Source organism: Anneissia japonica, unplaced genomic scaffold, assembly GCF_011630105.1.
Source record: "Anneissia japonica isolate Jap-2015-1 unplaced genomic scaffold, ASM1163010v1 scaffold6792_len961167_cov158, whole genome shotgun sequence".
NCBI classification, from domain to species: Eukaryota; Metazoa; Echinodermata; class Crinoidea; order Comatulida; family Comatulidae; genus Anneissia; species Anneissia japonica.
In genome coordinates, this window is record NW_022701523.1 from 696473 (window position 1) to 712355 (window position 15883).

Genomic DNA, 15883 nt, shown 5'->3' on the forward strand with positions numbered 1-15883 from the left:
GTATGTGGGTACATTCATAAAGAAATTGTATCTTGTCCTAACGAAAAGCTTGGGATAAATCAAGATCTCAAAGGTATGGCGCTGTAACATTGTTGAGTCCTTTGAATAAGATAAGCAATATTTTAAAATCAAGTACAGTAGTGAGGCGACAGGCTACCAGTGAAACTGCAGAAATATGATGAATTTCGTTTATGCCGCGTACGATCCTCCTAATAGTATTCTAGCTATGTTGCATTTTGGCAGATCATAGAGCTGTGCATTTCCATAGTCAACGTTTGTCATATTTCAATTGAAGTAATTACTGGGTGGATGTATACCCTGCTTCCATAATACCTATCGCTTGTATTAATACATAACAGTTGCTACGTATTATTGGAGTGCGGACTTCTTTACACTTTTTACCATACTATATCGGCAATTAAAACTTTTAACCCATTGCCTTTTCCAGGGAGCATTGATCCACAAGATTCTTTATTCTATTACGAACCTGGAAAAGGTCACGGTGACTACAGTGATTCCTCGTTTGTACCAATATTCGAGCCTCCAAACAATGTCGATGACGTTGAAATCCAACGTGTTTGTGGAAGCAATTTTGAGTGCATGTTTGACTATCAGGTCACGGGAGACCCAGTGATTGCAGAGGCTACACGAGCAAGCGTCGATGATTTGAATAGTATCGTAGAGTTCTCTGCACCAGGTAGGCGACTGGAATACACATAACAGCCAAAAAAATATGCATGGTATAATAAATGAATATTAATCGATTTGTTGAATATGCAAATTAACAAATCGACATTATACTGTAATCAATTGTGTTAATTTCCCTTATAGTCAATTTATAAATATAGAAATAGGCACATGATAAAAACTGCTTAAAAAATAGAAAAAAAAATATATACGCTAAAGCGTACAAGGCATAGTCTTTCGACGAATGTTGTTCGAATCAGTCCTATAATTTTACTCACTTTTTCATATTGATATAACGCTTGCGTAATATCGAATTACATGTTAACTGCTAGGCAATATGTCGTCACTGACACACATACCTCAACACACTCCACAACACACATACACACACATGCATACATACATATATATATATATACATACATGTATATATATGTATATATACATATATATATACATGTATATGTATATGTATATATATATATGTATATATATATTATGTATATATATATATATATATATATATATATATATGTTAATCAAAAGTTGCCGTTTACTTATAGTTGTAGCGTGTCCTTTTGTTCCGGCACCGATTAATGGCACAAAGAATGGTACTTCAAATACTGAAGGAAGTCACCTGATATTCACTTGTGACCCTGGTTTTGATCTTCTCGGAAGTGAGGACATTGTGTGTCAAGCAAATGGAACTTGGTCGGATAACCCACCTGTCTGTCTTCGAAGTACGCTTGAAAATTTGTTATTAGTAGATGCTTTTCTATATGTAATTTTCTGTTGTGCTATATAAACATATGTTTTGCAATCGAAAATACGCATAAAAATAATAAGCGTTTGCCTTCTAAATTGCTAAAACAAATAGCATATTATTTATAACATACTATAGTGAAACAATAGGATTAGTATAAAGCAATGATTCTAGACGTTATTCTAGACATGTTATATTTTTGTTTTTCATAAATTTTAAACTGAACATCCTGGGCTCTTTTTTTCTGACATTCTTGCCTTCTAAATATATTTTTTCTTCTGAGCACACGGCTTCAATTTTGATGTCAAACGAATCAGATTTGCTTGGCTAACTTAAACGTTGTTTGTTGTTATTGCCGTTCAGTTTACTTCAATACACATTATTCTCATACGGTGTATAAGGAGGTGTACAAAAAATGAATTTTTTTAAAGAGCAGCTTAGCTCAGTCGGCTAATCTGGTGATAGCCACTGTGTGTGCGCTGAACCGTGGAGATATCTACGTACCCGGTTCAATTCCCATCGCTGCCTTCTTGTGTTTAATCTAGAGGGCTGAAATACAAGTTACAAAGCGCACCGTCTTTCGGATGAGACGTTTAAGCCGATGGTCCGGGCCATGTGCACGTTAAAGAACGCAGTACACTCTTCTGAAAAGAGTAGAAGATTGTCTCCTGGTGTACTGCCCAATGACCACCAGTAGGACCCCACTGGAAATAAGTCTTCTTCTAGACTTTCGTGGGCTATCCTTGGTGTTTACAACACCAAATAAATCCAATCCAATCCAATCCAAAAGCACTGTCCATTGTTTTCAACCAAAAAAATAAATGGGAGTTGACGGCCTAGGTATAAGAATTACCAAAGCTGCCGCGCCATATATTTTCCAACATTTTATGTTCATTTTCAATCTTTCTCTTTCCACCGGATGAAAACTAAGTAAATTTACAATTCACAAAGGCGGGGTTAGACATAATTAACAATTATAGTCCTATTATCAGTATAACTACATTAACGAAAGTTAATACATGACCATATTTATTCTTACCTCCTTAAAATAATCTCGTTTGCCTTCTTCAGTTAGGTTTCCATCAATTGCACTCTTACAACTCTTCTTCGGTGATTTACCTAAAATAATACTGAGTAATGTGATGTTGACTGGTGTCAATTCCTTGTACCATTATATTGGCATTTAACACCTTTCATCATCTTACATTTAATTTAAAGCTGAAAATACTTGGACTCAATAACTTTGGACTTAAACAGCTTACATCATATCTCTCTCATTGTCACAACGCAAATTTTACCTATTAATGGAACAATTCCTTTCTATTATCCATTCGGTCTGGGATCTTATTTTATTTTATACAGTATATGGCCAACCCAATGCAATTAAGAAGTCTCTATCTCCATGCCTGCTGACGACGCAGCTATATGTTACCCATATATATTTATTAATGAATAAATGTGTAGTGACTGGCTAAACATAATGAGAACAAACTCTCTCTATTGACAGAAGGACATCATATTTATTTGGTTTTTTTTTAAAGTTACAAACCTTGAAATTAGAATTATTACGCTAAAGTAATCTTGCTCTTGTATTAATATAGAATATTGTGAGCCCGTCGATGAACCAATGAATGGAAATACACACGGTGATCTTCGCACTGTTGGGAGTGTTTTACAATTTAGCTGTAATGAAGGCTACCAATTACATGGTTCTAAAGAAATTATATGTGAAGAGAGTGGCGAATGGTCCGGAGAAGCACCAGTGTGTGAAGGTTAGTGCTTACATAAACTTAAGAATTGTATCAATATTTGCAAGAAGAAATGTTTTCTAATCTGATTCAAATTTTCAACGAAGCCCCAGTTTGCAACATGGAAAGAATCCTGTTTGGGAAACTTTTAAGCAAAAATAATACAGCATTACCACAAGTGGGTTTATCTATATAATATGAATAAGGTTGATCAAAAAATTATCTAAATATGCTGATTCTTGTTCAAGTCATAGCTCAGTAGTTATAACAGAATTCTCCGAAGCATTTGACATAATTGATCATTACAAAATAATTTCAAAATAAATAATGTAAATGTTACACATCAGTAGACCTGTCTCTTATACACATCTAGATGTGTATAAGAGACAGGAATAAATCGTGTCCTTTTGTTCCTGCACCGATTAATGGCACCAAGAATGGTACTTCAAATATTGAAGGAAGTCACCTGATATTCACCTGTGACCCTGGATTTGATCTTCTCGGAAGTGAGGACATTGTGTGTCAAGCAGATGGAAATTGGTCGGATAACCCGCCAGTCTGTATTCGAAGTACGCTTGAAAATTGGTTATTAGTAGATGCTTATCTATATGTAATATTTTGTTTTGCTATGTGAACATATGTTTTGCAATACGTAATATACGCTTGAAAAAAAAATAAGCATTTGCATTTTAAATTGCTAAAAAAATAGCATATTATTTTATGACAAGTAAAACAATAGGCTTAGTATAAAGCATTGATTGTAGACGTGTTTTTCTAGACATGTTATATTTTTGTTTTTCATACATTTTAAACTGAATTTCCTGCGCTCTTTTTTTCTGACATTGTCGCCTTCTAAATATATTTCTTCTTCTGAGCACACGGCTTCAATGTTGATGTCAGACGAATCAGATTTTGCTTGACTAACTTCTTTCCAAGACTTTTTTTTTCCAAACGTACTTTTCTAGTTTTGCGAATTCATGAAGTATTGCTAGAATATTCGTACTTCTCTATTTTGTAAGTTCTTCTGCCCCCTTCCTCCATTCTGTTATCTTTGTTTTGCGAGCGCACTAATTTCTTTTTTGGTTTGGTTCGAAAGGCAAAATGTTAGACTGTTATGAATTTTGTTGTTACAGTATTTCCTTTCAGTTTACCACAATGTACATTATTCTCGTACGGTAGTGTAAGTAGGTGTACAAAAGAATTGATTTTGTAAAAGCACTGTCCAGTTTTTTCAACCAAAACAAACAAATTGAATTTGACGGCCTGTGTCTATGAATTACCAAACTGCTGCGCCATATTTTTTCCAACAGTTTATGTTTATTTTTTAATCTTTCTCCTTCCATTGGAGAGGTCTCTACTGAGTGAAAACTTAGTAAATGTATTCCAAATTACAAAGGCGGGGCTAGAGATAATTAACAAGTATAGACCTATTATCAGTATACCTACATTAACGAAAGTTTTTTAACTAATTATACATGACCATATTTATTCTTACCTCCTTAAAATAATCTTGTTTGCCTGCTTCAGTTAGGCTTCCATCAGTTGCACTCTTACAACTCTTCTTCATTGATTTACCTAAAATAATATGAGTAATGTGATGTTGACTGGTGTAAATTCCTTGTACCATTAGATTGGCATTTAACACCTTTCATCATCTATCATACCATTTAAAGCTAAAAAAATACATGGACTCAATAACTTTGGACTTAAACAGCTTACATCATATCTCTCTCACTGCCACAAAACGCAAATCTTACCTAGTAATGGTAACAATTCCTTTCTATTTTCCATTCGGTTTGGAGTACCTCAGGAATCTTATTTTATTACATACAGTATATTTCCAACCCAATGTAGCCTAATTAACAAAAGGAAATCACATTTATTTGGTTTTTAAAAAAAATTACAAACCTTGAAATTAGAATTATGGACTCATTTTATACTACTCCTGTATTCTTTTTTTTTTCTATTTTTTTTTTTTGCCATTTTTTTACTCTAAAATAATCTTGCTCTTGTATTAATATAGTATATTGTGTGCCCGTCGATGAACCAGTGAATGGAAATATACAAGGTGATCTTTGCACTGTTGGGAGTGTTTTACAATTTAGCTGTAATGAAGGGTATCAATTACATGGTTCTGAAGAAATTATATGTAAAGAGAGTGGCGAATGGTCCGGAGAAGCACCAGCGTGTGAAGGTTAGTACTTAAATAAAATTCAGAATTGTATCAATAATTAGCAAGAAGTAATTTTTTCTAATCTAATTCAAATTTTCAACGAAGCCCCAGTTTGCTAAGGCGTCTGCAACATGGAATGTATCCTGTTGTGGAAACTTTTAGGAAAATAAATGGGAACGGCCTGAGTCCAAGAATTACCAAAGCAGCTGCGCCAAATATTTCCCAACATATTATATTGATTTTTCAATCTTTCTTTTTCCATTGGAGAGGTCTCTACTAAATGAAAACTATGTAAATTTATTTCAGTTTACAAAGTCAGGGTTAGAGATAATTTACAATTATAGACATATTTTTAGTATACCTACATTAACGAAAGTTTTTGAACTGATTATACATGACCATTTTTATTCTTACCTCATTAAAACAATCTCATTTGCATACTTAAGTTAGTTTTCCATCAATTGCACTCTTACAACTCTTCTTCAGTGATTTACCTAAAATAATACTGAGTAATGTGGTGTTAACTGGTGTCAATTCCTTGTACCATTAGATTGGCATTTAACACCTTTTATCATCTTACATTTCTTTTAAAGCTTAAAAATACCTGGACTCAATAATTTTGGACTTAAACAGCTTACATCATATCTCTCTCACTGTCACAAAACGCAAATCTTACCTAATAATGGTAACGATTCCTTTCTATTTTCCATTCGGTTTGGAGTACCTCTGTGATCTTATCCTGTTTGGGAAACCTATATGTTTTCACCTTTAGTGAAATGCATATATATCGGCGTTATTGAATTTGTCCAAACTATCATTGTAATGTAATTAATGTTAAATAATAATAATAATAATAATAACAATAATAATAATAATAATAATAATAATAATAATAATAATAATAATAATAATAATATTAATAATAATAATAATAATAATAATAATAATAATAATAATAATAATTTCAGCATTAATTACCTTGGCCTAAGCCTTGTAATGAAGAACATACAGATACCGTACTATTTACTAGGCCTATAAATAATAATCGCCCAAGGGGAATATCTTTTGTGTTATTTCCCCTTAACGTGGTTTTTTTAATTGTTCTCTAATTCCTCCATTGTCTAAGTTCCCCTTAAGGTACAGGTAATAATAATAATAATTATTAATAATAATAATAATAATAATAATAATAATAATAATAATAAAAATAATAATAAAAATAATAATAATTTCAGCATTAATTACCTTGGCCTAAGGCTTGTAATGAAGAATCTACAGATACTATTTACTAGGCCTATAAATAATAACTAGCCAAAGGTGTATATCTTTTGTGTTATTTCCCCTCAGGGACGTAGCCAGGATTTTGAAAGGTGGGGGGGGGGAGCCGTTATGCGAGATACGTACGACCCCGGCGGGGTCCAGGGGGACGAATCCCCCTCCCCTGAGAAGTAGCGCACTCTGAACGTTTTAAGGACTGTTTTGAGAGGATAAAGTGACAATTGTGTTAGACACATCCATGAATTCGAAAGATAGGTGTCGCAGGGAGGGATTTTCACAGACCGAGGAACCACCCACCTCAGCCCCACCATGGTTGGGGCTGAGGTAAGAAAATTTATGATTAGGGATACTCTAGATGGCCGGAAATTACACTTTCATACTTAAATTTGAATATATTTTCCTTTAGTTTTTTTCCTCAAAAAAAAAAAATTATTATCTAAAATAGTCATAATCACGAAAAAGGGGCATGAAAAACCAGATCACATTCTAAAAACAAATTTATGCCCCCTCTTCTCAGCAGTCACAAGACGTACTCTGAGTCAGGTGCCGACTCGATGCAGTTTAATGTCATACCCAGAAAGGCTCAGATCTGTTTTTTAAGGTTAAGAGGGAGGACATTTTGTAAGTCGGCACCTACCTCAGACTTACCATGGTTGGAGCTGAGGAGCGAAAATGTGAGGAAATAGTACCTCTAGCTAGATGGCCAGAAACAACACTTTTAGTAAAATTCATTATCATCACATCACCGTTACCGGTAGTCCAAATGAAGCGCCAAAAAAAATCTCATGGTCTTTTTTATCAGGGATTTTCTGCATCCAAAAAAATCTTATTAATGTGTGTCATATACCATAGAAAACAAAGCTTAAAAACATTGTCTTTGAGTGTGTTCTTTACATACTTCAAAACCGTGATTTCACAACCACCTCAGCCCCACCTATGGTGGGGCTGAGGTGAGAAAATTTGAGGAATTAGTACCTCTAGATGGCCGGAAATCACACTTTCACGTAGTAAAATTCATCATCTTCACATCACCATTACATAGTCAAAATGGAACGCCAACAAATGTCTCGTGTACTTTATCAGGGATCTACTTTATATCCAGGACAACTTGACCTAACTATAATTTACTATATAAGCTTGAACTATAATATTATCATCAACAAATCACAACTTTATTTTTTGCCTTTAGCACAATTTCCTTCACATTTTAATATTATTAATATTACTATCAATTATCATCATCACCATCATCATCACCATCATCATCATCATCATCGTCACCACCATTATTATTATTATTATTATTATTATTATTATTATCATTATTATTATTATTATTATTATTGAATTGAATTGAATTACTATTATTATTATTATTATTATTATTATTATTATTATTATTATTATTATTATTATTATTATTACTAATAGTATAGTACTATTAAACAATAGGCCCTACTTTAAAGAAGCTTGCAAAAGGGTTGAACCGTACAGTATCACATTTCTGTATCTTAAAAGACTTGGCATGGGATTTATGGATTTTTAAAAATTATGCTTAGACATGTGTTATAATTATAGTAGGCCAGGCCTATGTAAAACGAGTACTGATGCATTTTTACGTATTTTAGAAGTATTCATTTTGAGTGGTCCCAGAAAATAATTTGTATTGGCTCAAAAAAAAAAGCTTTAAAAATTTTACACTGTGTACAAAGCGTCCTTGTTTTCCCTTAACGTCGTTTTTTAAATTGTTCTCTAATTCCTCCATTGTCTAAGTTCCCCTTAACGTACAGGTAATAATAATAAATAATAATAATAATAATCATCATCATCATTTCGGCATTGCATGTAATTAACTTGGTCTAGCCTTGTAATAAAGAACCTGCCGATTACTATGCCTAATATTAATAACTAGCTCATTTTTACATTCATTTGGTGCTCTGCCATTTTGGCAGGTCTTATGGCATACAGTATTTTAGAGCTGCCTATTCTCAGCTCTTCTCTTAATTTGAAAATAACTGTCACCCTGTTTCATTTGATGAAAATTTATTAATTGTATTAATTCTTTAAAAGGAAAGAAAAGTCTATATTGTATATCATGTAGTTATGTGAAAATCAAAAATATTGCTTGTCAGAGTAATGAAATAGCTCTATATAAATGTTGCATTATATTATATAATATATTTTGCCAAATTTTTAATTACTATAATTAATTTGTAGGCCTTCAATAAAAAAAATGCAGTTTGCATGGATTTTCTTAAATAATTATTGATATGGTAATATTTTGTGTGCTGTGTATCTTGGTTTTCCATTAACTTTTTTTCAATCCTCGCAGATATCGCACCTTCCCACTCTTTTATGAGACGGCCATTCCTTCATGTTTGTGGCATTGTTTGCACTATCAGCTTTGTGTAGCAGAGATTGAAAAAATATGGAGGATGTATGTCGTCATCCTCTCTGCCAACCGAGGGCGTCGATCCGTTGTAAAAAGTGGGGCAGTGGGAGGGGGAGCGAATTACAAAATAATGAAATCTTCCTCCCTTTAACTCTTGTCGTTTTTTCTCCCTTTTTTATTTTTCACGGGATTGACGGGATGAGGAACTGGGCCCCTGTTGCCCCTTGCCGAACCCGCCTCTGCATTATGTCATGGAGAGATTGCGTCTAGTAACATTGGAGCTCGTAAACCTGTGGTATCACATACCTGTCTCTTATACACATCTAGATGTGTATAAGAGACAGTCACTCGGGCCATCTCGGATTGACTCGAGTGAGTACGATACGATGAACAAGAGCAGACACTTCAATATACAAAAGGAATAAATCCTGTATAGTAAAAATTGTGAACTTTGAGTTTGTAAAAATGCTGGCCTAATAGGTTTACACGCTTCTAATTTTAACAACGTACAGTACATTGTTTTCATAATAAATGTAGCCTCTGATAACCGGTGCATCCATAAAATTGATGGAGTGGTTACTGAGTGAATGGCTACGAAAAATGTACAAACAATTGCTTTTTTACTCAGTATTGGTGGGTAAATACGCACCGCAATTAGAACAGAGCACAAGTGAATGGACAAAATTCATGAGTCATTCGTAATTGTTGTTCTTTCCACTCGTTTTGAAAAGTGGGGTTTTAAATATAGAAGATTGGTGAAAAGTGGTGGTGGGGGGACAATTGATATGCTGTCCTCCTACTTTGAAAAGTGGGGGAATCCCCTACTTTGAAAAGTAAGGGGACATCATATCAATCGTGTTCACCTGTCCCCCACCGATCGACGCCCATGCTGCCAACACCAAGCTGTTCTTGATATTGATCTACAGGTTTTCTGCGTGTGCCAATTTTATGGAGTTTGACACCACACACCCTACACAGGGTTTCCAATATTTGTCTTTCTATAAATCTGTAAAAAAATTTGTTTTAAGTATTTAAACAATTGGTATTCAGATATAACACACTTTAACATAACATTTAGATATATCATACTGTGTAATTGCCATAATAATCTAGCCTATGTGCTAAATTCAGGGTTTGACATACCCACATATAAAGTCAATTTATGAAAAAACACTAATTATTTCGTAAGTCTTTCCTCATTAGTTAGACAGGATAGTAGTTAAAAATTAATATAAATAAATTCATTTGCTACCAAAAACTCCGGAACAGAAATAATACGCAGTTTAGTACCGTACTTCTTTTATATTATTTTACACTTCCGTTTTGGCAAAAATCTAGGCCTAGGATATGGATTTTACCAATAAAGTTGGTAGTTTAAAAAGTTTAAAATAATATTTAATTTATAATTAGACTTGTGCATATGATCTATAAAAATCGGTAAATGATTCTTAAAATTGCCATACCTAAACGTTTAATCATAAAAACTGGAAGAAGAAACAACCTATTCCATGCAAAAACACCGGTCGCCGGCGTTTTTGCAAACAAAGGAGTTAAGCGTATCGGCCTACATCTTACCAGGGGCGCTATAGGAAGGACGCTAACAGAGCCGTAGATAGAGAGAGTTTGGCCAACTCTGTTTCACGGGATTCGATATACGCGCGTGTGATTGGGTGGATCGCAATCACATGACTTACACCGGCCATGTTGTCGCCAAAACCAAAACATTAAAGCTATACGGGCGCATGCGTCTGTGCTGTTTGGTAACGACATGGCGTCCATGCGCCAAGTTGGCCAAACTCTCTCTATCTACGGCTCTGGAAGCTAATAAGCGCACACGTTGTTTGGTAACAACATGGCGTCATACGCCAAGTTGGCCAAACTCTGTCTATCTACAGTCTGCTCTGTTTGTTACTGCGGATACGTGCCATGTATACGAAAGGTCCAGGTTTGGAGTCCAGGTGGAGGCTGACTTGTTATCTTTCCTTTTCACGATCCTCTTGTATTTTCAAACTTGCAAATTCTTTTTCTTTAAATAATATAGTGCTTGTAGTGTACCAAAATATAAAAGTAAAATATCATATATGTAACTATATTTATATCTTTGTATATTATTATTTAAATGTGAATTTTCATTATAATTCAGAAGCAGATTCTGCATCGTTGGCCTTGATTATTGGTGTCACTTTGGTTTGTATAGCTATTTTCACAATTTGTGTTGTTCTTGTTATCAAGAAGAAAAAGAAGGTCAAAGTCCATGCTGAATCAATACAGTGAGTTTTATAATTGATATTTATATCCTTCATTTGTATGTATTCTTTGAATAATTGTAATGCACATTTTTTTAAGTAAATTTGATCTAAGTATTGCGCTTAAAATGTTAACGGGTTACTAATCTGGGTTACTATATGTCAGCAGAGTCGATAACTTTAGTCGAATGGCGAGTCGAATTGCCGAGTGGTTAAGGCAGAGGTGCGGTTAGCTACTGCCTAAACATTGGCGCTGGTTCGAACGGCGCTCGCCTATATTTCTGGAGGTAAAACAATTTTTTTTTGGATAAGGGTTATAAACAGTAGGCCCAGCGTACTCAATTAGCTCATGTGCACTATAAACAAAGCAGTACATTTCCAGAAAAGTACGGGTTATCCCTGTGTACTGGTCCATAGAACACCTGTTGTGAACAGACGAGAGTTGTTGGTACCGGTTTACCAGCCAGCTCAAGAAAGGTACTGTATGAGCTACTGTAGTCCAAGCTTTGAGCTCTCTGATCTTCATAAAATAGCGCTATAAAAATAATGTTCTTTTTCTTTATGTAATTGTGTCTATTACTACGTTAATAATCCTTCAAAATCATAATATGAAATATAAAAGCTCACTGCCACACACTAAACCATCTTAGCATTTCTTGTCCAGAATTTAGATGGCAAATTTTAAAAAGATTGGGATCAGGTATATAATATTTTAAAAAGTAATATTTTTCCTACACTGCATCACAAAAAATAGGTTCGGGGCAGGAGCATGAGTATACTTCAGAAATAACGTCAACATTACTCTAAACATTGTCCGTTTTTAGAAAAGCTACTGTCTGCCATTGTTCATCTGTCAAAACTTAGGCACAATTACGAACTCCCTGGTAAGCTGGATGGGAACTCTTGATCAACCTTAGCTGAAGAATTTTAACACATTCCATTTTATAGGGGGAATTCGACTATAACAAAATAGAATATAGACCTATTCGCGCAAGTGCAGTATACCTACCAACAGGCAATTCAAGAATATAAAAAGTTACATTAGTCAAACAGATATAACCAAAAATACAATAACAAATATGTAAAACATTAGTCTTAAACCTTAAAAAAATGACTCTTAAATCTTATTTTAATTGTCATAACTACTATTTCTTTTTTTCAGGAATGATGATTTCAATCTCTAAAACATAGATCTTCAAATTTGTAACACGTTGGCTTCCAAATAGGTAAGCTCTATCTCAAAGCCAATACTGTATTAAGCCTATGTATATTATATTATCCCAGAATTTTACTTTTTCTTTATTACCACTTAATTATACTTTATTAACTCATGAAGTTTAAGTGAAAGATACACAATGCATAAATATATAATTTACGAATTAACAAAATACATTATCTTCTTTTCTAGTGGCCAGCGTTTGAAAGTGACACAGACGCTCTGTATGTGTTGACAGTCATCCAGTCAAGAGACAGTGTACCAAAACAGTTTTACTATAGAATGTCACAAGCCATTTAAATAATATTATTAAATGACAGATTTAGCCAGTTCAAAATTGCTTTATTTTGTTTGTTTTAAACGCTCTTTAATACCCGATCTCGTAGAGATTATATGTTGATTAATCCGTGTTAAACGCCCTGTATATATTTATATTGTATACCAATATGATTAATCAGTCGTACATTTAACGTTTTGTTAAATTGTGTATGTTCCAGGTATTGTTTGTACGTGGTTTTTATCAGTTTTCTCCATGATGTTTATATATCTTATTATTTAGTTTTCGTTTAAAATTAATTATGTAAAGTACAGAGTTTCCCGATAATAATATAAATATAGTAGTAAGAAAATATTTGTGTAATGAATCAATATATGAAAATAAAAATATGAGGAATACACACAAAACAAATGTTTTTTTTTTTTTTTTTTTTTTTTTTTAACGATANTAATAAAACTTACTCTATATCTTTTTTTAGAAAGGGATTCAATAGAACAGTCAAGAAATAACAAATATATATTTTTTAATTTAAATGCTATAAACATCTATTTTTTTTTTTATTTTTTTATTTTTTTATTTTTTAGGCATATAATTGTTCTCACTTTTGTTTGTGATTCATTATCAAAATTGAAATCACAGTGAATTGTTATAATAAGTTTCTAAAAGTCTATTGTAAGATGTAATATTGAAACATTTTGTTTAAAGCAAGTGATAACAATCTCAATGAACAATGAACATGAAAGTATCATCTAAAGTAATACTAATCCAAAGAACTGGGGTCTGACAGAGAGCATGGCCGAACCACGCGCCTTGAGGGCTTTTTTTTTTATTTATCAATAATTGATCAACTTACCTTGTGATTTGAATGTTTACATGTATTTTGACAAAATTCAATATATTCTGTGTGCTAGATTAGGATTTGTGTCATATTTGTAATTAAGTCTCTTTTCAACTTTATTAATTTGCAACTTGTTTATATTTTGTGTGCTGTAATTTTGTTTTACAAAACAGGACCGTGAGTAAGACAGGTTGTTACACTCCCTGATATCCTGATATGTTATCCGGCATATATTATTTTTCAGTAAATAAATAAACTATGTCGCAGTTCCAGCAGTTGTAAGATTTATAGGTACGTTGATTATTAATCAAACTACTCGAATGTGACTGTACAGTGTTCAAAAGAAGAGAATGCATATTAAAATAAACAGAATCTGCAAAGTGAGTGAGAACACAATGCAAAATCGTATCTTTTCAAGCGTTCTCTACATACAGCTTCTGTTATAAATTGACGCATTAAACTTTGAAACAAAATAATGGGTAATTGTGTGTATTTCTTATCAAATTCTCTTATATTATATATTATAATGATCTTTTTTAACACCAAAAATTTTAATTAATACATTACACATAACTACTTACATTAGATGTGAAAATTCAATAGCATAATAATACATTTGCACTTTAAAAACAAATTAATATTTTGGTATAATATTAGACGAAAGTATTCAAGTATTTAATTCACTTATAAACATAGTTAGAAACATATAATTTATTATAGGCGCCAAGAAAAAAAGGAGGCAGAGACTGCCTCAGTGGTTCCAGATCTAATCTAATCGTATTAACTTAGCTACAGAAGTAACCAATTAAGCAATTACTTACATCGATTAATCACTTAATCAAGGCACAGATGATAATAATTACATGTTTGCTGATATTGCATAGTACTTTTAATACCGAATTATTATTTATAAGAGGCTTACAGAAGATTAATATAGCAGGCTATCTTACAAACCGTAGTAGTTTGGCTGACGCACATTATAAAATTGTCGTAAGTAAACACATTTAGATTACAAAAGGATGAATATAGTTGAAACTACCGACTCAACAATGACCAAATTCAGAATTCAAATGATTACTCTTTTATGAGGCACGTATAGAATGATTACTCCTCCTGTATGAGGACTATTAAAATTCAAAAAATTAGTTACCCAAATCCACGACTATTCAATTCAATTCAAATATTTCAACTGCTTGCTTTAACCAAACAAACAAAGATAAATAATTAGTAAAACTACTGTTCAGTTGTGCACCTAATTCTTTACTTTTTCTGCCGTTGCTAAATAAATTAATACAATTCGTTTTGTAAGGCATTGTAACCTTTAAAGGATTCTTCCTAATGATGTTTAACCATGCCAAAGCATTATATGAATGCTTAATCTGAGATGTATGTGCTTTATTTTATTTTACATCATTAGCATCCATTCATATAGGATATGTCATTAAAAAAAACCATGACGTACAATAAATAGAAAAAAAAATTCTTTTTAAACGGAGAATGGATGCATGCACAATCCATAAAATCAACAAACGCTAATTTAATTTAAATGCAATCAAGCTCCTTTGCACAGCTCCGTTCCATCGAAATATTATTTCGTTCCCTCAAAATATTATTTCCTTTTCTCAAAATATTTTTTCGTTCCCTATAAATAATATTTCGTTTCCACGAAATAATATTCTGTTCAATCGAAATATTATTTTGTATATGGTACTCCTACAGTTCTACGGCGTCGGCTGTTCGTTTTTGGGGAGGGGGAGGGCATTTGGCTACGACTGTATTATTCGGTGTGACTATTAACAGTTTAGATATGCTATTACGATGTTCAAATGTTGGTGTCTGTGTTTTTATAGGCCTAAAGATATCAATGTTGTTGCCTCAAACGCACGACATCATAATTTTCCCAGAATTAATTTTGCAACAAGAATACATGGAAATTTCACAATTTTACATACTTACGGTATCAGTTATCTCACAAATTCGTAAAACACTCGTTTTATCATGCGATTTTAAGCATTATGCACGTAAATAGATCCATATGTAAATCTTAGGGTCCGTCGATTTTATTTATTTTTTTTTTTAGAAGAGACGGACTGTAAAAAATCGGAAAAGAAATGTTTTAAATATAAATTTATAAAACCAGCAAACCCTGATTTTCCCGATAGGCTGGGCTTGGGCATGATCTGTTTTTAGGCCTATGGAATTGCATAACGGATCTATGATGGATGATCCCTCGCGTTAAACTTCGTCATAGAAATAGATGAGGCG

General features: G+C 33.0%; 2 protein-coding genes across 3 annotated transcripts in view; both read left to right on the forward strand.

Moving 5' to 3' along the window:
- Positions 1 to 13187, forward strand: part of LOC117103581 (protein mesh-like) — a 34026-nt gene extending 20839 nt beyond the window's left edge. The window contains exons 12-19 of one of the 2 annotated variants that reach the window (XM_033244164.1): positions 449 to 697; positions 1251 to 1427; positions 3052 to 3227; positions 3597 to 3767; positions 5222 to 5392; positions 11185 to 11311; positions 12450 to 12513; positions 12696 to 13187. In XM_033244164.1, the coding sequence (XP_033100055.1) occupies positions 449 to 697; positions 1251 to 1427; positions 3052 to 3227 (602 nt within the window). In that variant the 3' untranslated portion in view covers positions 3597 to 3767; positions 5222 to 5392; positions 11185 to 11311; positions 12450 to 12513; positions 12696 to 13187. Of the gene's footprint in view, positions 1 to 448; positions 741 to 1250; positions 1428 to 3051; positions 3228 to 3596; positions 3768 to 5221; positions 5393 to 11184; positions 11312 to 12449; positions 12514 to 12695 lie in introns of those variants that run through there. The other variant, XM_033244165.1, reaches the window with a different exon arrangement.
- On the forward strand, positions 3572 to 12471 carry LOC117103596 (E-selectin-like). Its single transcript, XM_033244177.1, has 4 exons — positions 3572 to 3767; positions 5222 to 5392; positions 11185 to 11311; positions 12450 to 12471. The coding sequence occupies exons 1-4, from the start codon at positions 3572 to 3574 to the stop codon at positions 12469 to 12471; spliced, it is 516 nt and encodes a 171-aa protein (XP_033100068.1).
- Positions 13188 to 15883: the final 2696 nt, after the last annotated feature.

What these genes read in the sequence shown, in the direction of transcription:
- LOC117103596 (XM_033244177.1), top strand. Translation starts at nt 3,572, where the DNA reads ATGTGTATAAGAGACAGGAATAAATCGTGTCCTTTTGTTCCTGCACCG. An exon ending in CCCGCCAGTCTGTATTCGAA is followed by an intron (nt 3,768 to 5,221) that starts GTACGCTTGAAA and finishes GTATTAATATAG; the next exon opens with TATATTGTGTGCCCGTCGAT. An exon ending in GTCCATGCTGAATCAATACA is followed by an intron (nt 11,312 to 12,449) that starts GTGAGTTTTATA and finishes TCTTTTTTTCAG; the next exon opens with GAATGATGATTTCAATCTCT.